This window comes from Rattus norvegicus, chromosome 15, assembly GCF_036323735.1.
Source record: "Rattus norvegicus strain BN/NHsdMcwi chromosome 15, GRCr8, whole genome shotgun sequence".
Taxonomy (NCBI): Eukaryota; Metazoa; Chordata; class Mammalia; order Rodentia; family Muridae; genus Rattus; species Rattus norvegicus.
The window spans coordinates 82,382,343-82,406,017 of NC_086033.1; the positions used below are offsets into that span (position 1 = coordinate 82,382,343).

At 41.4% G+C, this 23,675-nt stretch overlaps 1 protein-coding gene across 7 annotated transcripts in view; it reads left to right on the top strand.

Moving 5' to 3' along the window:
* The window catches only part of Pibf1 (progesterone immunomodulatory binding factor 1), a 169,304-nt gene that overhangs the window by 124,100 nt on the left and 21,529 nt on the right, over nt 1-23,675 (top strand). For 4 of the 7 annotated variants that reach the window (XM_006252406.5, XM_224451.10, XM_006252405.5 and 1 more), the window contains exons 15-16: nt 9,650-9,780; nt 16,152-16,236. The exons of 1 other annotated variant lie outside the window; for it this stretch is intronic. In XM_006252406.5, the coding sequence (XP_006252468.1) occupies nt 9,650-9,780; nt 16,152-16,236 (216 nt within the window). The remainder of the gene's footprint in view (nt 1-9,649; nt 9,781-16,151; nt 16,237-23,675) is intronic. 2 more of the 7 variants (XR_010057824.1, XM_063274325.1) reach the window with 2 other exon arrangements.

Consider the following 23,675-nt stretch of genomic DNA (forward strand, 5'->3'; position numbering starts at 1 on the left):
AGCTTCCCAGTGTCATACATGGATGGGTGGGTGGGATGGATGGATGGATGGATGGATGGATGGATGGATGGATGGATGGATGGATGGATGGATATACCCATAGCTGTTCCCATGGGAGTGGATGTGGAGCTATCCCCTAGGTTGTGGGTAACTCACCAGTGACTGTGACTGGAGACCATGACACTCCCTCTCACATTAGCTAGATGTTCCCAGTAGCTCCTTGAGAAGGCACAGGATTCCTGAGCACCATTCCTGGGCATCCATGACTAAATCTATATATCTATATAATTTATGTGCCCAGTCCTGTACAGTGTCTGCTGGCAACTACAACTGCTGTGACTTCATGAGTCAATAGGCACAGCATGCCCAGAACACAGTGTCCACAGCCCTCCTCCACATCCTCTCACTCTCATTCTGCTGCTCCATTTTCCTTAATGTCCCTGAGCCTTGGGGCAGGTGATATGCACCTCAGTGCTTGAGCACTCAGTTGCTCCTTTCTGAAGGGAAATGGAATAAGAGTAGATCTAGGAGCAGGGAGCTGGGAGGAGTGGAGGGAAGAGAAACTGTGGTCAGGATGTACTGTATGAAGAAGAATCTTTTTAATATAAAAAAAAAAGTCACTTAGAAGTGTCAGCATCTGCACTCTGCATTAACAACTTCTGTTCACTTCATAAAGCTTTACGGACCATGTCTTAGAACAATCTAGTCTGTGCCTAGATAAACAGGTATCTGAGAGAAAGCTTGACAACCGTCCATTTACTTAAACAACTGTACTGGCTGGTTTTATGTCAGCTTGAGGAAAGCTAGAGTCATCAGAGAGTAAGGAGCCTCAATTTAACAAAATGCCTCCAGGGGCTAGAACAATAGCTCAGTGGTTAAGAGCACTGACTGCGGGGGTTGGGGATTTAGCTCAGTGGTAAAGTGCTTGCCTAGGAAGCGCAAGGCCCTGGGTTCGGTCCCCAGCTCCAAAAAAAAGAACCAAAAAAAAAAAAAAAAGAAAAGAAAAGAAAAAGAGCACTGACTGCTCTTCCAGAGGTCCTGAGTTCAATTCCTAGCAACCACATGGTGGCTCCCAACCATCTGTAATGGGATCTGATGCCCTCTTCTGCTGTGTCTGAAGACAGCTACAGTGTGCTCACATACAGAAGATAAATAAATAAATCTTTTTTTTTAAGTGCCACCATAAGATCTGGCTGTGCACGAGTCTATAAGGTATTTTTCTTAATTAGTGATGGATGAGGGAGGGTTAGCACTTTGTAGTGGAGTCACCCCTGAGCTGGTGATCCCTGGTTATATAAAACAGCAGGCTGAGCAAGCCATTGGGAGCAAGTCAGTAAGCAGCACTCTTCCACAGCCTCTGTCTGCATCGGCTCCTGCCTTCAGTTTTCTGTCCTGCGGGAGTTCCTGCCCACACTCCTTTTGATAATGAACTGTTTTATGAACTGTTCATTTTTTCCTCCCCAAGTTGCTTTTGGTCATGTAATTTCATCACAGCAGTAGTAACCCTATCTGAGATACCAGCCATGAGCCTTTGACTAGGTCTACAGCACTAGGCATGAACTCTGTCCTGTGGAATAGGCCTCATATCTAGTCAGAACATAGTTGTTTGCTCTCATATAATAGTCATGCCAATACTGCACTAGGAGGGAGATCTTGTCTTACAAACCACTATTAAAACATACAAGGTCTACAGCAGTTAAGAACACTTTTGGGTTTTCTCCCTGGCTATCTACATAGAACCTTCCAGACACATGAAAGCTAGTCATCAAGGGGAAGGCCATTTCCACTTTGGTTTTTTCCATGCCCTGCAACCTAAGTGTTGTATATTCACCAATGGGGTATTTCCTTTTAGACCTGGCAGGAAGCCCAGAGCAGCACATACAGCAGTAGCCTGTATTGTTTTGTCGGCCACATCTGGTACTAGGATTTTCATTTGCTGTCTCCTGGATTCTTGAATCAGCATCACCCACTTACACAGAGTGGCTGGTTGAAGGCATAGACTAGCCTTCCCCTACCTCGTCCCTCCTCTCCACTGCTCTTCCTCATCCTTGTTAGCCTCACTACCCCAGCACTCCTCTCCTCTTTCACATCACGGTGTTTTGTATCCCACTCTCCTGAAGGGCACCCCATTGCCCTTTTCTAGCTTTATGGTCTCTACGGACATTCCAAATTAAACATGGGATTCTCAGTTTGGAAGCTATGATCCACATATGAGAGAAAGCATGTGGCATTTGGTTTCCTGGGCATGGATTACCTCCCTTAGTATATTTTCCATTTCCATCCATTTTTCTGCAGTTTTCTTTTTCTTTACATTTAATTAAATCTCATTATATATTGATGCTATATCCACTCATCAGTTGTTGAGCACCTAAGCTGATTCCATTTTTGAGCCTTTGTGATAGGGCAATGATGCCAAGGATTACCAGTATTTCTGTAATACCATATGGACTTCTGTGGGTATGTGTCCGAGACAGTGGCAACCTGGGGCATGTAGGAGTGCTAGTTTTACCCCTCTGAGAAAACTCCAGACTTACCACCATAGCGTTTGTGTCAGTTCATACTCCTACCAACTGTGTAAGTACTCCTCTTTCTTAACATCGTCACCGGCTTTTGGTGCCACCTATTTTCTTCATGGAGTAAGATAAAATCCCATTCCTTCCGCAGTGAGTATGAATCTCACAGTACTTTTAGTCTGGTTTCCCCTGGTGGAAATGCTAACACTACACATTTACGAGTCTGTTACCGAGAACCAATCCTCTGTCCATTTTCAGACTTCATTTTCTTGACCATAAGTACAATCGCAGTATTGTTTTTGATATGTCGTTTCTTGGTTAGGTTCAGTTAAGTTCATTTACTTCATGAATCATATGCTCATTCTTTACATATAATAAATGTAACTTGCAAATGTGCATATGATGTATACGTGAGTGGGCTCATCTGTGTAAGTACAGGCATATGCATGCAAGGTACTATGATATCAAAGGATCGCCCCAGATGTCAGTCCTCACTTCCACCCTGTCTGAAACACGGTACCTCTTCTGCTATCCACTCTGCTTATGCCAGGCTAGTTGGCCCTCAGGCTTCCATGGGCCTTCAGGCTCTACCTGCTGTCTTACGTGGGAAAACTGGATTCCAGATGCATGCTACTGCCCCTAGCTCCATGTATTCTGGGAACCTGAACTCAGATACACAGATTTGCATGGCAGGCACACATCCATCACTGCAGCCTGATGTCCAGTGAAATTTGTAGAGCAGAACAAGGTGTCTGTGTTAACATTAGTTGTGGATACATATCATAATACATTTGTCTAAGTCCAATTATAACAAGAATGAAGCCTAAATTCTATGTTAAGGTATCAGAATAAAGAAGACTATTTTCTGTTCGGTTCAGTGTAAAACTGCTCTAAAAACTATAGCCAAGCTCAATGAAGTGGCACAGCAGCAGGCCCACCTCCTCAGGACACTAAAGGAAGGGAATCATTTGAGGCCGACCTTGACCTACATTACAAGTTCCTGTCTTTTATAAGTAGAGAGGCAGGCATCGTGGCTTATGTCTATAATCCTAATACTTAAGAGGTAAAATCAAGAGGGTCCATCTTTCGCCACATGGCAGATTTGAGGGCAGTCTGGGCCTCTGTGAAATGCTGCTTTAAAAAGAAAAACTAATAATTTAAAATCTATTGAGAGAAGGGTTAGGCGAGAGATGGCGAGTGGAATGTGAAGAACATATGTAGAAAAGGTTAGAGAGGCCACTAGGATGGTAGAGGCAGGAAAGCCACAAATTCAAAGCCGTCTGCATAAAGTCCCAGCAAGTAAGAGCGAGGTGGTGGGGGGGGGGGGGGGGCAGGAGAGAAGGAAAGCCAGAGGCGAACGTAGAGAGGAGGTTGGGCAGGGATGCAGGGATGCCGTGATGCACTTTCTGGGGGACAGAGTCATGGCAAATTCTGTCACTTGTGATTTTGACAATGCTGCTGCTTTCTCCCAATATATCTGAAAGCAGCTTTTTCAGAGGGAAAGTCTAATTGACCATCTTAACAAAATTAATAGAACTTGTGCTTTTCTCCTGGGAAGGAATTTGGGAGCTATTTTCTCTGAATGTATCGCATGTGGTATTCATCCTCATAGAGTTGGCATTCGGGAGATCATATAAGTAGGTACCAATGCTTATTAAGTTGATGACTCAGGGCAAACTTTGAAGAATTTGTGAAATCAGGGGGTTGTCTGGACAAACAAAATTCACAGGAACTGTGACACAGCATGAGAACCAGCTTCATTAATGATTGTCACTCTGTCTCTTATGTTTTGAAGCTGTTTCTCTGTGAAAGTTTATGAAAAGTAACATTTGCTTTAATAATGATAAACAGAACCGAGCATGTGACTCAGTTGCTGAAGCCATTGCTTCACATAAACCAATTCCTAATTTTGATCCCCTGCACCCCATAAATCAGGTACAGTGCCATCTACCTATAATCCTAGCACATATGGATGGTAACAAAAGGATGAGGATTTCAAGATTATTCTCAGCTACATCTTGAGGTAGAGGTCAGCCTGGGTTACCCTGCCTTAAAATAATTAATAGTTAAAACAAAGATCAGCACATGTACATATGCCATGTGAATAATTAATGTGCTATAAGGACAAAACATTTGCGATTACTGCAGTAGCAGGTCTGTGTCAAACCTTGTGAAATGTTTAAAGCAAGACTTCTTCAAGCTGTGTTGTGGTGTATGCCTACTGTCTTAGCCCTTGAGGCTGAGACAGGAAAACCGTGTACTCAATGACTGCTTGGCTTATATAACAAGACAGTTGTCTAGGAGGGAGGGAGGGAGGGAGGGAAGGAGAGGGAGGGAGAGAGGGAGGGAGGGAGGGAGGGAGGGAGGGAGGGAGGGAGGGAGGGAGGGAGGGAGGGACAATAGCAGTGCCAAAAAAGAAATCTTGATTGTGGTTCATTCTTGAAAAATATCAGTTATTCTAAATCTAGGACAATATGCTAAGAGCCATTTACAAAACAATACAAATTCTCCACATACTCAGACCCAAATCCGACATTGCTATACAGTTGGGCCATTTTAAAAAGAATTTCTTAGCCAGGCAGTGATGGAGCATACCTTTAATCCCAGCACTCTGGAGTCAGAGATAGGAGGATCTCTATAGAGGGAGTTCCAGGACAGACAAGGCTACACAGAGAAACTGTCTCTCATTCATTCATTCATTTCTTAAAGAAAAAGAGCACTCGCTCTTGCAGAGGGAGGACCCAGGCTTCTTTCAGGCCTTTCATTACAATAGTATGTTGTTTGAACTTTAAACATTCTATACTCTTCTCTCAAGCCTCTCCTGGCTTTTCCATGCTGTCTTGACCCTTGGATCACCTTAGCACTGATACTCACTAGCACTCTCCATCGCCTGGCTGTTGGTGGGTGATAGTGTATCTTACAGTCTGCTGAGTTCTATAAGTCTTATCAAAGACAAGAGAAGCCTTTGGCCTTATGACAATGTGCTAGAGTTTTCTTAAGGAAAACTGTTATTTTTACAGTAGTTTGGAAGCATGGCAAATTCATGTTATCCTTCTTTAAATGCATTTATTTTATTAATATGTTTTCACCCTCCGTCAGTCTGCTCTTTCCTCACAGTTAAATAACTTCCTCATCACAGATTCTTCTCGGTGCCCATCAGATTTGATCTACCCGAGATGCCACATTATGGATAATCTAGAAGTCATTTCATTTTGCCTTGTAACCCTGTCCCTACAATTCAGATGGTTCTCTTGCGTCTTCTACCATGTGTGTGCCCCTGTCAGCCTGTAAGTCAGCCATCATGACTATACATGTGCATGCATATGTGCTGAGCATGCCTGGTAATCAGAGAACAGCTCTCAGTCACCCTGCTGCACAGCAAGCTCCCTTTCTCTACTGAGCCTCCTCCTCCTCTCATGGAGTTAGTCCTCTCATGTCTGCCCTTTGCTCAATCCTCATACCTCAACAATAATTCTAAAACATCAATAAAGTGTGTTCCCATCTGCAATCCCAGGATTCGGGAGTCTAAGGCCTGGCTAAGTTGTGATCTCCAGGCCAGCTCCTTTCTGAAATAGGCAGACATTAATGAGCATACGAATCATCCAAGGTTCTAACTTGAGATACAGGTTTCTAAACCCTGCCCTCCAGGATTGTGATCAAGGAGGTGTAGACTGAAGCCAAAGGATCCTTATTTTTAACAACCCCTAATAAAAATTACTCAGGACCACATTTTGAATGGAGAATGCTTTACAATCTCGTATGCTTCAGTAGATCCTACTATCTTTTCCATGCTAGTTATTCAGATGCCTTACCATCTTCCTCTTCTGACTTATCCTTCATACCAACATTTTGAAGTTGGGGCTAGACCATGCCTTGTAGTGCATGCCTATAATTCCAACACTTGGAACATGGAAGAATCAATGGGCTACACATAAGACTGTCTCAATTTCTTTTAAGCATCCCAATCAAAAGCATAGCTGATGATCAATTAGCACATACTTGCTTTTGATTATCAAAGTAAAGGAAAATGTGCAGAATCACTGGTGAACAGCTGCTGTCCTAAACCCCAGTTGTTGTCTTGCCACTGCAGGCCTGTATACACTCTTCCTACCCCGAGATTCTCCAAGCCTACATAGAGCCCAGCAGCCAACACAGCACATCCTAACACTAAATCTTAAACTTCTTGGGGATGATGATGTCATTAAAACACAAAGTGGAACTGGCTTTAGTGGGGAGGATATTCAGTTCAAGTTATAAGATGGCATGCTCACAAAAAAAGTTCATTGAAGCAGCCTAAAGCAAGTACAAGACTGATAGCTGCCCATTCTCCAGGTCTGGCTGCTTATCAGAGCCAGAGCCCTGTCAAACTGTAGTTTAGCCCTAGCCAGGATGACACTCAGTGTTTTGTAACATTTTCCCAAGTGACTGAGAGTACAGATTTTGCCTAGTGTTGAACATCTAATAGACAGTTCATGTTCCTAGCATGATCTGAAAGAGTAACCACGGATGTGCCAGGGACTATAATCCACCTCCACTTCTATCACATGTATGTAAGTCCACTTCTTAGAACATAGTTCAATCTGTCCTGGTAACAAAGGGCCTGATTTCCAGGAGTTCCTGTGAAGAGAGACTCCACAAGAGAAAATTCTACATTTAAGAAAAAACACACAGGCTGGGCAGTGGTGGCACATATCTTTTACCCCCACACTGTATGGGCAGAGGTAGGTAGATTTCTGAGTTCAAGGCCAGCCTGATCTGCAGAGTGAGTTCCAGGACAGCCAGGGCTACATTGAGAGACCCTGTCTCAAAAAGACAAAAAATAAAAGAAAGGAAGGGAGGTGGGGGAAGAAGGGAAGAAGAGGAGAAAGAGAGGGACAGAGAAATAGAGAACAAGACAAGACACATAACATAAAAAATAAGTGTGGTCATCTGTATATTTTGTAAATCTTAAGAGAAAAATATTAATTTGCATGATCAAGTATAATTTGAATTAGTGTTTGAATGTGAAATATACATATTAATCAGGTTCTGATTTCCTGTGAATCATTTGTGCAAATGTTTGAAACAAAGGAGGAAGAACAATTGTATAAACTGTTGTATCATGGGTTAGTCATGAGTCACGTATTGTATAGTGCCTTACTCATCAGTTACTAGCGCCTTTCTATAAGGAAAAGATCACTAACAACAGGCAGCAATTGATTGTGAAACTTGGAATACGTACTACTGTAAGTAGAAGAAGCCTTTTAAGCCAGATTGGGGAAAATTTAACCAGAGCAATTCAGTTTGTTCAATTAACTTGTTCAAAAAAAAAATCACAACATTTTATTCTTTAAAAACAAAGTTATGGGCTGAAAAGATGGCTCAGTGGTTAAGATCACTGACAGCGGGGTTGGGGATTTAGCTCAGTGGTAGAGCGCTTGCCTAGGAAGCCAAGGCCCTGGATTCAGTCCCCAGCTCCGAAAAAAAAGAACCAAAAAAAAAAAAAAAAAAAGATCACTGACAGCTCTTCCAGAGGTCCTGAGTTCAAATCCTAGCAACCACATGGTGACTCACAGCCATCTGTAATGGGATCTGATGCCTTCTTCTGGTGTGTCTGGACAGCTACAGTGTACTCATATATAATAAATAAATAAATCTTAAAAAAAAATAAAACAAAGCTATATTCTTTTTCCACTGGAGAGGCTAACATTGCATCTCAGTGGTACAGCACGCGCTTACTTGCTTACCATCAGGTGGTGCATACAAGGCCGGAGAGAGCTGGGGATGGGAGTGGCACAAATATTTGGAAGATTACACACAGTTAAAAAGACATATGTCCTCAAACAGTAATGTTGTGTTTTTCATGAGCGGGAGCAAGTTGTTGCATGTATTTTTGATACCTTAAAAGTAAGGCTTTTGGCTCATTTTACTATTTTAAAATCAAATACAGTAGTTGCTGTTATAAAAAAAAATTGAACTAAAACGTATAAGGTGGCAACTGTTATACTCTTTGGGCAATTAAAATTAGATTGGTAAGTTTTAGACTGCTCACTCTAGACCAAAGTTTACTATAGTCTGTAACTTCCCTCCACCTTTGCCCAGTCCACCTCTCTGGCACAGGCAGAAGACTGCACTTTGAAACACAAAGCAACTTGTCAGTTGAATTTATTCACCCAGGGTCAGTTCTGTGAAAACAAAGTCGAGGCAATTGTTTGATATAATTGACTAAGGAAACTGGTTTTACAGGATCGGGTTGTAGAACTTACTTCGGTTGCATATTTGAATGTTTCTAAAGCAACTTAATAGAGTAAGATTGCAGTGACATCACCATGGTTTTTAAAGAATGAATATCTGAAGAAAAGAAAAACACACCAAAAGGAGGAAAAAGTTCCAAAAGTTTTCTTTTCAAAAGCTCCTGAGTTTTCTTTCACTCCCTGTCTACCTCTTTCCACTGCCTGTTTGTTCATTCCCCATCTCCATCTCATGCCAGCCCTTCCTTCCCTCAGGCAACGTGTGTGTGTGTGTGTGTGTGTGTGTGTGTGTGTGTGTGTGTGTGTGTGTGTGTGTGTGTGTGTGTCCATCCGTGTCCCCTGTGGTTGGTCAGGTATACAAATAAAAAATGTGGGTGACCAACCTCTGAAATTCATATCTAATTAGCATTTTATATTTTCTTGTACTGTTATTCTTATTATTAATAATGACTATATTGATTAGTCCTTTTGTTAAACTCTTTTTTTGTTCATTTGCTTGTTTGGTTGGTTTTTTTTTTTTTTGTGACAGGGTTTCTCTGTGTAGCACTGCTGTCCTAGAACTCACTCTGTAGACCTGTCTGTCCTCAAACTCAGATCCAGCTCCCCCTGCATCCCAAGTGCTCCTAGGATTTAAAGGCATGCATCACCGCCCAGTAATCAGTCATTTTTCTAACTTCTAAATGTATACAAATGTATTTAGCTTTTCACAATAGTTAATGCGCAAAAGAGTTTGGTGCGCTCTGGAATGTGGTACGTCACTCAGTGCAGGCCTGAGGCCCTGCGTCCAGTCCCCACTGTCGGAAAAGTCACTCAAGAGGCTAACACTGCTGTAATGCTAGAGCATTTTCAGTGGTCTCAGTGTATTGTCAAGTTTTCTGCAGTTTAATGAAATGTGTGTTTTTCCAGCTTGACAGAGCCAATTCACTGTTAAATCAGAGTCAGCAACCCTACAGATACCTCATAGAGTCTGTGAGACAGAGGGATTCCAAGATTGACTCACTGATGAAGTGTACTGCTCAACTTGAGAAAGATGTCAGGTAAACCATCTACACGTCTTCTATTAAAATAATAAAGACATTATATATGCTGCTGTTTAGTAACTTGGATTGTACTTTCTAAATAGTTTAGTTATGAGCATAGTCTTAAATACAAGGATTCAAACTTAAAAGAAGTGTGGACTAGCTCACTGGAAAACCTGCCGTGTGTGCTCCCAAGGACCTGAGTGTAGATCTCCAGAACTTACATGAATCCAGACTCAGCAGTGCAGGTCTGTAGGCCCAGTGCATGATGGGGAAGGAGACAGGAGGACCCGGAAACTGACGGACCAGCTATGGTGGCAGAAGCAACTGCAAACAAACAGACAAACCTGTCTCAAACTCTGCGTGCAAATGCGCATGGGCACACCTGTACTCCCACACTATCTATCTTCTTATCTAGTGTTCATATTAGCCTTGTGACCAGTTGGCGTAGCAGGGAAATCAGGCTGTGCTCACTAGCACAGCACTGCCGTTCTACCAGGACAGAGCCAGCTTGCTCTTGACCGCTTAGATTCTTTACTGAGATGTGGGCAGCCAGGAGGGAAGGACTATAAGCAGGTAGCATTTGTAGAGTCAAAATGGCTTTTGAAGCAGATCTAGTTTACACAGTTACTTAGCACATTCTGGGCTTATCTGCCTCTCACCCTTTATGTGATGTAACCAAGAATGACCTCAGTTTCAGTCAATAGATTTCTCTTTAACATCTTTGTTTAAAACTGGTTCTATGCTGGCGTGGGGGAAAAAAAAAAAAGCCTATGAAAACATAGTTACTTCACTTTCTAGAGTCCTTTCTAGAAAGTCTAGAGTGTTGGTTTTTTGTTTTTGTTTTTGTTTTTTTAGTTTTTTTGTGTGTGGCCCTGGCTGTCTTGAGATAACTCTGTAGACCAGAATCCTCAAACTGAGAGATTTGCCTGCCTCTGCCTCTCAAGTGCCAGAATTGAAGTACAACAGCTTAGTCATTCCCGTTCTTTAATCTGTTCATTTAGAAGTCCGGGGTGTGTGTGTGTGTGTGTGTGTGTGTGTGTGTGTGTGTGTGTGTGTGTGTGTGTGCGCGCGCGCGTGCATCCGTCTGTGTGTGTGTCATGCTTAACAGCGAGCACCCTTATCTTACAGTACCTATTTTTAGTTTCTTTAAATAGGAAAAAATGATAACTACAGGTTGAGAACAGGGTTTTGACTCATGAGTAGTTAGTTATTTATCTTAGTTATTAAATTTAAGATTGATATAAAAAATTCATTTTCTGAATAACTGTTAAACCACTATAAATGTGAGTGTGTGTGTGAGAGAGAGAGAGACAGAGACAGAGACAGAGAGAGAGAGAGAACAGGTTTCCTAAGATGTACAACCAAAAAAAATTGAAATTATTCCTTCTTAATTCTGAAGTATAAGTGTTCTTTCTACACAAATCATCTTTCCTCATTCCTACCAAAATAAATGTTCCAGGACCTTATGTGTGTTCTTAATCGTGATGTGATAAAATAAAGTCAAATATATACAGTTAACATCAAAATAAATAAAAGCTTATTTCTAAAATTACTGGATAAAGTTTATTAAAGTATTTCTAACAAATTAATTCAACTAGTTAATGGATTTCACAATAAGTATGTCTTCCAAACAGAAATTATATCTTGTCATCTACTAAGCATGTCGTTATGTTAGGGAAACTGAGGACGAAACTGAAGATGGAACTTTTTCTTGTTGTGTTATATTTATTACAGTTGAAATTTTATAATACTATTATTTTACCTTAATAATCTTGGAGAACAGATATGTAAAAACCTAGAGAAAAATACCTCTTACTTTTGCATTGGAATAATTTTTAAATACTAATTTGCTAAGAATCAAAGTACCTGGAAATGTTTAACATAAAAAAGTAGCCGTTAGAAAAGATTACATAGATAAATTCATCTCTTGAAAAAAATATATATAGTTTGGCAAGATTTGATTCACTGCCTCCCTCCCTACTTGGTAATTCTGAAGTCTTGGCCATTATGTCATACTGCCTCCCAATGTTCTGGTAATGGATAACTTCTCCTTAAATAGCATAACTAAGAAAGAAGCTTTGAGTTGACGAAATAACAGATGTATATGGTTATAGTTTTTCTCATTAAAATATTCCATAATAAATGGACTTTTTTCATAAGTCTTAAGGGCATACTGGACAGGCTAGAGAAATGCACAGGAGTTGAGAGTGCACTGTACTTGCAAAGAACACAAATGAGTTTAGATCCCAGGACCCACAAGGATTTGCTCCCAGCTGCCCCAGCCCTGAGGGATCCTATGACCTCTTCTAGTCTCTACAGTGCCTAGTGTACACAGACCACACGAATACCCACGCATACATGCATACTTAAAAAGTAAGGAGAGTAAATCTCTTTCTAAAGTTGAAGGATACATCCTGCTGACTCTGTAAATTGGCTGTATGAGTTCTAATGTAGCAGAGGGCTTCTCTTTGAATGTTCTCTGTCTTATTATCTTATCAAACTTTCTGTAACAATAAAACATTCCTATATCTGAACTATCCAGTATGATAGCCACTTCCCACATGTTACTGAGAAACAAATTTCTTAGTTCAACTTAAATTAATTTTCACACTAGCTAATGACTATGGTATTGAGCTATACAGCCAGCTTCTTCATCTGTGAGGGTGGTATTAATTTCCCTAATTTATATGGTTATTCTGAGGATTAATATACAATTTTTATAATATATGTACCATAATATCTAAATATCATAAGTGATTGCCATGGCTGGTATTTATCTAACTCTTGACAACTCAGTGTGTTGATAATTATCTTAGAAATGAGAAATAGCATTTCTCAGAATGTTGGATTTGGGAATGACTGTAACTGCAGCAACAGTAATCATGAAGCTGGTCACTTGTGGGATGAGATACCAGAGTGTAGTTTTGAAACAGGGTTTCACTGTGTAGCCTTCGCTACTTAAACCAGGCTAAGGCAGGTTGTTCTCTTTTTTTGAGTTTTGTTCTAGAGCTCGCAGATCCACCTACCTGCCTTTGCTTCCTCGTGTTGGGATTGAAGGTATGTGCTACCGTGCTCAAATTACCAAAATAGTGTTTCATAAATTCATAATATATGTTAACAGATTCTGAACTAATATTTGATGGGATATGATACCTTGCTCCCAGGTAAAACATTGTGAAAAATCAAAGTGTGATTGTGATATTAGATAGCCTGCCTCCATAATAAATGCTAAGGTGTGGCAGTATTCTTCAGAAGCCAGTTGCAGTGCTAGAGACATGGCTCAGGACAGAATGCTTTCTGTGCAAACACAAAGACTTGAGTTCAAATCCAAGTACACATCTTAACAACAACTAAAAAAGAAAAAAACTAGGTGTGTCCATGTGTACCTTGTAATCACTGCTGTGGGGATGCAGTAAGGAAGATCACTGGAGCTTGCTGCTGCCCCAGCTCCAGGTTTAGTGGGAGACCATCCAAGGGAATACAGCAGAATGAGAGGAAACCTTATCTCTTCGTGTGGCTTCCACTTAGGCACATAACACTGGCCCATACTCTCTCTGTGTGTCACTGTCTCTGTCTCTCTCTGTCTCTGTCACACACACACACACACACACACACACACACACACACCCCAAATTAATAAGTTTCAAGTTCTTGGTCATCCTCAGCCATGTAGGAGCTTGAGGCCCACCTGGACACATGAGACTTTGTCTTAACCAACAAAGAACTGAGTAATTTCATTATTTTCTTTAAAAATTAAATAACACCATACTACCCTTAACCCTTACAAGTTTAAATATTTACAGTTGATTCAGGCAAGCATTCTACCACTGTGCCATACCACCAGACCTGTTATATACAGTGTGCTTGGTATCCAGAAGGTTAGAGTAAATATGTACTGAAGTAAAATCATCAGAAGCATGTCGGAAAGCTCACTCACATTGAGATGGTGCTAGTAACTCCTCTGAATTCCCCTCATTAAAGTAGTAATCTATTCTAAAACCAGAACTCTCCACCACACCACAAGAGACAGTCAGTCTGGAAAATACAGTGTGATCTCTACTTTGGATCTGAGGGGATATGAAAAGAGAATAATTAGCATAAGTTTTCTTTCCCTGCAGTCAGCTCTCTGTTTATTCTTAACTAAGTAGTTAGAGAAGAAAGACTACATTGTCAACGTCTCTGGCTAAGCCAGACTATATTGATTCAGGAAGTTAAGGTACAATATATCAGGGATATGTTTTCATACAGCAGGTGAGACAGAGTCATAAACACGAATTTCTAAGTAATAATTAACAGTAAAGTGAACAATTACGGGTGTAATATACCACTCAAGATAGATGTGCTCGTAAGGAGATTTGTTTTGTAGCTTTATGAGTCACACATGTGAGCTTTATATTTTTAAAAGTAAGTTTCCACTGTTAGAAGCTAAGACTTTTGAAGACTAAATTTCTATATCCTATCAGTGCTGTCAGCACAGTGTATCATGTGAAATCCCATGTTAAAGGGAGTGTCCCTTGTGACTTAAATATGTTATAACAAGGATATCTCCAGATCTTCCAGTCACAGAAATGTGGTCTGAGGAGTCCATGTTGCTTGTGATAAACTGCTACCCTTCAGATGCAACACAGACACTCTGTGTTATCCCATGCACACGCCTCAGCCCCCAGTTTGGATCCCATAGTGGGTAGCTGTTTTGCTGTTCAATTGTGGAACACTTACTTTATTCTTGAAAAGTTAAGTACTGTATACAAAGCCTCTCTAGAAAATATCCCGTCAGGATCCTTTAATTACTTCAACAATCCATTCCCATTGTACTGTATTTTATTTAATGGGCTTATTAGTATGGGGAGGGGGGCTGCATATGGCAAGTGTCTAAGCATTGTATATATGTATAAGAACATAAACACTCCTTGAAAAGACCTAGTTCTGTTTACCAGACTTTACATTCATTTTGAGCAGTGCCTATCTTCAGATAAAATAGAAATAAATAGCTTCGAATTTGAGCATTTCAGAAATATCAGATGCTTGCCGTGCCTTAGAGCTGGTGGAACACCATTTCACTCTTTTCAACTGCTAGGCTTAGTAGGATCCCTGGCGCCTACCTCTGCCTGTCAGTTTGTTTTTCTGCTGAGCTGCTGCCTGCCTTTATTGGCATTTAATTACTGTTTTCCTCTGATGCCTGTTTTTCATCTAAGTTAGTAATAGTGTACAGCATTTATGTAGAGTTTTATGTGTTCAGCGCTTTCTGTAATCATTCACTGGGTAATTCGCATATCCCTTTGACATCCAGGAGCAGTTTACACTTCTACTGAAGTGCAAACAAGTTTCAGTGGAGCACTGGATTTGCCGGCTGGGCTGAGTGAATGACACAGTAGGAAGCCAGTCGGAACTGCCTCCAGCCTCCCCTCGGAGTACGCAGAAAGACGGCTCAGGGGAGGTTGACTTACTCCAGAGGAGGTGGACGGGATTTGTTTTGGTTTTGCTTTGGGTTTTTAAATCCTTTGATTTTTACCAGTTTTTCCAGGATGTTCATTATCTTTAAGTCCAAAAAGACACTTCTACTAGTTTGATAATTGATAACTTTTCATTAAATATAACCTAAAGATGTCTTACAACAAAATGCACCTTATTAACTTCACCCTTGCAGAGTTTTGTCTCAACATTTGAGGAACTGTGTGCTACTTTGAATTATTATTGCTTTTCTCAATGTTTATGGAACTGGTCACATAGATTGTTTTTACTACTGATATTATACAGATTTCCATTTGATTCTTCCCACTAATTTCTGTATATCAAATAGTAAAATTGCAGATTTTTTATGAAGCAGTGCTCAGTCATTTCTTAGAATATTAATATGACTTTATAATGGGCAGTGTCATAAATCAGGACTTATCAGTGAGAAAAATCACAATGGAGACAGAAATTGAAGAGGAAACTTAAGAATTTGGAGACAAAATTATTTTTGCAGAATTTATAGTAGACTTATTTATTTAAATTATGTATGTCACAATTTACTATGATGAATTATAAAATACTACTGTTGTAGGAATGTTTCAATTTGACTTCTAATATTTTGCCTCAGTGTTTGTCTATTTATTTATATATACTTGCTCTCACTTCCTCCCAACATTTCAGAAGTAAGCAGTCGATGAAAGAGTGGTTATGTCCCCACAGCAGGCATGAGAGTCAAACTGTCAAAGATTCCTCTAGCACAATAACTAAGCCACTCATCAACTAAGTATTACAGTGTCTGTTCTGCTGTATTTACTGACCACAAGCCCGATTTATCTTCAGCTCAAACCATCAAATTTATGTTTGTTCTTTTTATTTTTCTCTTAACTAAACTCACACAACATGATCATTTTTAAAACTTGGGTTTTTAACAGCAACTTAAATAAAGAAAAGTCAGCCCTGCTGCAGACGAAGAACCAGATGGCACTGGATTTGGAGCAGCTTCTAAATCACCGTGAGGTACTTGTCCCACCTCGTGATTGTCCACTTTTGAGCATTTTTCAATTGTATGTTTGGGTTAAGATAACTGGAGCCTGGTGTCCTGTAGTCATCAGTGACTTGTGTTTGAAGCTCTCGGTGATCTCTCCATTTTTAGAGCATTGGATTTGTAATGCACTTCATTGTTGGAGCTGATCTGTTTCTGGAATGTGTTTCTCGTTGACTGGCATCATCTGTTATATCTCAGGCACCGACTTCCACAGTCTTCAATCACGACCTGCGTTATAATCTTCCTCAGTGTTCCTGTTTTACCATCAGAGTGTGCCCAGCCTTAGTATGCAGTAGACATGCCGAGCTTGAACTAAAGTTCAAGTGCTGCTTTTTTGACTTTTTCTTTTTGTGTTGTTGCTGTTGTTGTTGTTGTTGTTGCTGTTGTTGTTGTAGGGGTGTGTCTGATGAGTCTGAGACTGGACTCCAGCTCTCTAGCCAAGGATAACTGTGAACTTCTGACCCTCCCACTTCCTAAATGTTGCTCACCCAATGTTTTTAGTTCTTTGGGGAACTAAGGTTTTGATTTATAAGCATCATTAGACCATATTCCCTGCAGTGTATTTGATCATATTCACACCCTTCTCTCTGATTCTACCCACTTCCTACTCACCTGACCTTAGATTCTCTTTCTCCCTTCCACCCTTCCTGACTCTTTACATCATTCAGTCCAGTTTATACTGGCCAATTATTCTATGGTTTACATGAGATTTATTAGAAAATAGAAACAGGGCAGGTATATAGGACCGTTGGTAACTGCTTGTCTGGTGTGCACAGGGCCTAGGATTCTTCCCTAGCACCAGATAGAGCTGAGCACCGTGATACTCTCCTAGAAATCCAGCATTCAGACAAGACGGGCTCCGTGGTCAGAAGCTCAAGGTCATCCCTAGCCACATAGGAAGTTTGAAATTAGCCTGAGATACATGAGGCCACCATACCTCAAACACACACACACACACACACACACACACACACAGAGAGAGAGAGAGAGAGAGAGAGAGAGAGAGAGAGAGAGAGAGAGAGAGAGAATAACTTAACTTTGGCGGCATTAATTCCTGTTTCTTTTAGCAAATTAGTGCAGTTGTTAACTACTACCAGTGTCAATGTGTAAAATAACCTTACCTCCCCAAATCTCCTTCATGCCCCTCATGAAGGAAGTCGTGAGATGACTTCCTTCATTTTCCCCTGTCTTGTGCCTTAATGTCTACCTGTTTTACCTGTAGTTTCACCTTTGATAGAAAGTTACATAAATTTCATTAGCAACATGTAGCATGTTACACCTGGCGTTTTTAATTAACTGAGATCTATGCCATAGCATCCGGCTGCAGCACAGTGTCCTAATCCATTCACCAGTGACAGCTATTTGGTCATGTTATGTACATTTAAATGTTTGATTTACTCTTGTATTAATATGGCAATGAAATATACTAGTTATAATTTTGTATCTAGATTATGATTACATATTTATGTTTCATTTTAAAATATATTATCAAATATACAGATAAAAACCACTCTAAAAGGTTGTATGCAGATATTGGTGCAAAACATGGGCCTCTGTTTCCCTTGGATACATGTTAGAGCACAAATGCAGGGTGAGCATGTGTTGGTAAGAAACTGCCAGGCATGAATTTCTAGGGTGAGTGTGCTCTTGCACTTCATATTGCGATACTAAGAGTTCCAGTTTCTCTGTATTGTTGCCAACATATTGCTACGCGAGATGATTTGGCCTAAAGCATTTTTCCAGTGAACTGTCCTAATCATTGCTTCTTTTCAACAATGTTTCTATCAATTTTATTTTTCTACAAAAAAAGAAATCACTGACTTATGAGATTAGTAAAGTTGCTTTCTGGCGTAGAAAAAGTCTGTCAACTATGTGGGCTTGTTCCTGGCGTGCCTGTGTGGCAGCTCACAGCTGCACAAAATTCCAGTTCTAGGAGTTCTGACATCTTATGGCCCCTGTGGGAAACTGCATGTCTATGGTGTATATACAGTCTAGCAGGCACACACACATACACATAAATTACCATGGCGACCATGCCCTGTGCTGTAGCTCAGGAGGAAGATAGAGAGCTTGAGGCAAACGGGCCTAAAGTGTGAAATTCTCAAAAACAAACACAAAGCAAGGGACAAGAAGGTAGTCCCAAACTGATTGTTTTTCTTTTCTTGCTTTTTTGATATAGGCTCATGTTCGCCAGGTTAGCCTCAAACTCTCTTTGTAACCAAATGTTGAATTTATGATCCTCCTGCCTCCACCTACCAAGTGCTAAGATTTCAGGTATGTGCTGCCATGACTAGTTAGGCTGCTGGGAGCAGTCATGGGACTTCATGTGCGCTAGGCACACTTTCAGCCGAGCTCTATCCTAGGCCTCCGGACTCCATCCGGTTTAGGACAACCTCGAGGTTGGTGAGTCCATCGGTGACAGACGGCAGAGCTTCAGGCACTCTAGGCTTCTCCATCAGTACAGCATCCCTTAGCTCATGGAATTCTGCCCTTGAGTAATTATTTCTTCACTATGGAGGCCTAAGTTATTCAGTGTGTGGTTTTAAATCTGAATGTGTAAGAGATCATAACCAAAGGCTTCTGATCCATCGTAAATATCTACATGATTTTCCTTTTTACGCTTAGTCCCATTTAGACAAAACAAAAACAAAACAAAACAGAAACATATGAATTGTTATTTACATTACTTCCAGGAAAGTTTGCCCCTGTAAATGAAGTTATATCCTTCCTTCTTTCTTTGTTTCTTTAGAAAATGAAAACAATGTACTTAATTTCTCTCCTAATTGCCAGGAAAACTCACAGCTGAGCATCTCACCCAGGTATCGCCATCTTTTCCCCCGCCTTTTACTTTTGATGCTTTACAGCGACCTTTTCTATGTCCTTCCCAGCAGGTTTCACTCTGTCTTCACTTGCCCTAGGATTGGCACCTGATGCCACAGATAAAATAGAAACTTTAGCAGTTAGGTTTAGAAAGAACAGGTAAAAGAAAACAGGCCCTGTGCTGCTCTCCTTAGCAATAGCAGGACTGAGAAACTAGGGGTTAGAAGCACTGAGGGAAGGAACTGTGACCTCTTGGACAAGCTGTTCCCCAGCTTGTCCCCTGAGAGTCCCCAAGAATCTTAATGTCCACCACTTCTTTCCATTCATATTGCCTTAAGAGGAGGAGTAATATGATCGCGTCTGAAAATGCTCTTTCTGCTTTTCTTTATTATCGGAGTGTTCATTTGTCTGTCTATCTATCTGTTTGTGGTGGTGCTGGGAGTTAAGCTTAGGCCTCACCTCTTGGGGAAGAGTGCTATCATTGAGGTAAGCTTAGGCCTCACTTCTTAGGGAAGAGCGCTATCCCAAGGTAACCCACGCCCCTGTCTTAGTCAGGGTTTCTACTCCTGCACAGACATCACGACCAAGAAGCAAGCTGGGGAGGAAAGGGTTTATTCAGCTCACACTTCCACATTGCTGTTCATCACCAAAGGAAGTCAGGACTGGAACTCAAGCAGATCAGGAAGCAGGAGCTGATGCAGAGGCCATGGAGGGATGCTACTTACTGGCTTGCTCCCCCTGGCTTGTTCAGCTTGCTTTCTTATAGAACCCAGGACTACCTGCCCAGGGATGATGGTACCATGCACAATGGACTGGACCCTCCCACCTTGATCACTAGTTGAGAAAATGCCTTTTCTCAAGGGAGGCTCCTTTCTCTGCGATAAGTCCAGCTTGTGTCAAGTTGACCACAAAACCAGACAGTACAACCCTCAAGCCTTTAATTCTTTAATGATTCTTTTCTCTTTCCCTTTCCCTTCATATATACATGAGTATGTATGTCAACATATTAACACACACACATATATATATATATACATATATATACATATATACATATATTTTTTTAAAAGGAGGGCAGATCATAGATCATAAACTCTTGAGAGTTGGAAGAATGTCTTTAACTGATCAAATGTGTATTTTGATACTATCCCAAGCTTAAGGCGCTTATATATATATATATATGCCTTTTCCCCACAGCCTTTGGTGTAAGATACCCGGTGATGGCATGAGTCAAAAGTAGATGGATTTAAAAGTATATCACAATACTTAGTAATTGAACTTAGGGACTGATGCAGAGGGAGAAATGAAAGTGATGGCCAGCTTTTGGCTTCATCTGTGGTCTGTGGCGGTAGAAGGAAGAGTAAACTTGGGGAAGAAAAGTAAATGTCTACGTAAATATATCCACTTCAAGGTTAAAACATGAGTTTTTAGCTGAGGAATGCCGAATGGCTGAGAAACACCTAAAGAAATGTTCAACATCTTTAGTCATAAGGGAAATGCAAATCAAAACAACCCTGAGATTTCACCTCACACCAGTGAGAATGGCTAAGATCAAAAACTCAGGTGACAGCAGATGCTGGCGAGGATGCGGAGAAAGAGGAACACTCCTCCATTGTTGGTGGGATTGCAGACTGGTACAACCATTCTGGAAATCAGTCTGGAGGTTCCTCAGAAAATTGGACATTGAACTGCCTGAGGATCCAGCTATACCTCTTTTGGGCATATACCCAAAAGATGCCCCAACATATAAAAAAGACACGTGCTCCACTATGTTCATCGCAGCCTTATTTATAATAGCCAGAAGCTGGAAAGAACCCAGATGCCCTTCAACAGAGGAATGGATACAGAAAATGTGGTACATCTACACAATGGAATATTACTCAGCTATCAAAAACAACGGCTTTATGAAATTCGTAGGCAAATGGTCGGAACTGGAAAATATCATTCTGAGTGAGCTAACCCAATCACAGAAAGACATACATGGCATGCACTCATTGATAAGTGGCTATTAGCCCAAATGCTTGAATTACCCTAGATGCCTAGAACAAATGAAACTCAAGACGAATGATCAAAATGTGAATGCTTCACTCCTTCTTTAAAAGGGGAACAAGAATACCCTTGGCAGGGAAGAGAGAGGCAAAGATTAAAACAGAGACTGAAGTAACACCCATTCAGAGCCTGCCCCACATGTGGCCCATACATATATAGCCACCCAATTAGACAAGATGGATGAAGCAAAGAAGTGCAGACCGACAGGAGCCGGATGTAGATCACTCCTAAGTGACACAGCAAGAATACAGCAAATACAGCAAATACAGAGGCGAATGCCAGCAGCAATCCACTGAACTGAGAATGGGATCCCCGTTGAAGGAATCAGAGAAAGAACTGGAAGAGCTTGAAGGGGCTCGAGACCCCAAAAGTACAACAATGCCAAGCAACCAGAGCTTCCAGGGACTAAGCCACTACCTAAAGACTATACATGGACTGACCCTGGACTCTGACCCCATAGGTAGCAATGAATATCCTAGTAAGAGCACCAGTGGAAGGGGAAGACCTGGGTCCTGCTAAGACTGAACCCCCAGTGAACTAGACTATGGGGGGAGGGCGGCAATGGGGGGGAGGGTTGGGAGGGGAACACCCATAAGGAAGGGGAGGGGGGAGGGGGATGTTTGCCCGGAAACCGGGAAAGGGAATAACACTCGAAATGTATATAAGAAATACTCAAGTTAATAAAAAAAATAAAATAAAATAAAAAAAACATGAGTTTTTAAGCCCAAGACAGAACTCATTTAGAAATAAAGATGTGAATCACTCATAATTTTTTTATATGGAAACATTAACTCATGAGAGTAAAGAGAATGAGAACAAAAGAGGTGCATGTTAGGAACCCCAGAAACACTAACATGGGAGAACGCTCACACCAGAGGGAAGGCCTCTGACGTCACAGAGGATGGATGGACAGGAGGAAGGCAAGCTGAGGAAGCACAGGTAATGCCACTAAGAGCAGAGGGTCCTTTCAGCACCAGCACATCCTACCAAGAGGGTAACCAGGCTCTCGAAGGCTTCTGTCAACCGTGATGTCATTGTCCATCACATCCGTCCTGAGATGATGCACTGAAACGTCCTGAGTGGCCATTCAGTCAGTAGTTGTGAGGTACAGTAGATTAGCCGACCATGTGGCACAGACCTATAGTCCTAGCTCTTGTGGGTCTGAGGCAGGAGGATGGAAGGGTTCAGCACCAGCATGGGCTACATACTGAGTTTGAGGCCAGCCTAAAGTACATAGGCCAGTCCTGTCTGAGAGAGAGAGAGGGACAGAGAGAGAAGAGGGGAGGGGAGGAGAGGGAAGGGGAGGGAAGGGGGAAAGAGAAGAGAAGAGAAGAGAAGATAAGATGGTGGTCCATTCCTTTTTCTTTTTTTTTTTTTTCTAGCCCTCAGGAGGCAGAGGCAGGCAGATGGCTCTGAGTTTGGTCCAGCCTGCTGTGCATAGTGATTTCTACATATTGAGACTCTATCTTAAAGAAACAAAAAGCAAACCCAAAGGAAAGATTCTCAGTTCTATAAGGCAGCTGGAGTGGAAGCAGCGCCAGCGAATGTACATTAGAGGATATCTTAGTACAGCAGCCGATGACAGCATCCCACCTCGGCTGACCAGAGCATGGAGAATAAACTGTGGAGGACTCATGTGCCCATTAACATCTCCACAATGAAGAGGACTCAGGGAAAACTGCCAAAGCAATACAAAGACAAGTGGCAAGCAACAATACCTCTTAACCTTTTCAGGACACACACACACACACACACACACACACACACACACACACACACACACACACACACACTCACACTCACGGCAAAGACCACCGCTTAGTCTAACTTGACATCCTCCAACCAAAGGAGGCCAGAGCCAAAGCGTTACACCATCCTTTATCAGTTCCTCTCCTTTCCACCGTGGCCTGCACCTCCGCTTTCCACATTTGCAGTGTCCTGACTGAACGCTGCTGCTCCCAAAGATAACTAACCCCTTAGAAGGAAGCAGGGCGACTCGCATTCGTAAGCTGCCAAAGCAGTTCACCGCAGTTCTGGTTCTGTTGATTGCTTTATTTTCGGTAGTTTTAAGACTTTTATTCCATGGCTGGTCTCAAATTTGGAACAATCCTCCTGTCCAAGTATCCCAAGAACTAGAGTTACAAACATCAGCATTTGTTTTTAAGAGTTTATCTTAGAATTTCTTAGGCATTCTTAAAATCTTTTAGTAGTAATCATACTAACAGCTATCAAATAGCTTTAGAAACCAGTATTTAATATGATTCTCATTTCCTCCTTCTCCTCCAAAATTGTTTCTTTCTGATCACTGATAGCATTTTAACTGGAAAAGTACAGAAACTGATACATCCCAGAACAATTTCAGAGAACTGTCTGAAAGTAGCCAATAGAAAGTCACGTCTGGAAGGTTTGTGTAGCACAGGGCTAACCCAAGACATGGCAACTGTAGCCACAGCAGCCTCTGCTCAAGTGTCTGGGGAATCCAAGCATTTGGAGAACTTCTAAGACCTAGCATGTCAGCAGTCCCTCCTCAGTGTTTCTGTCA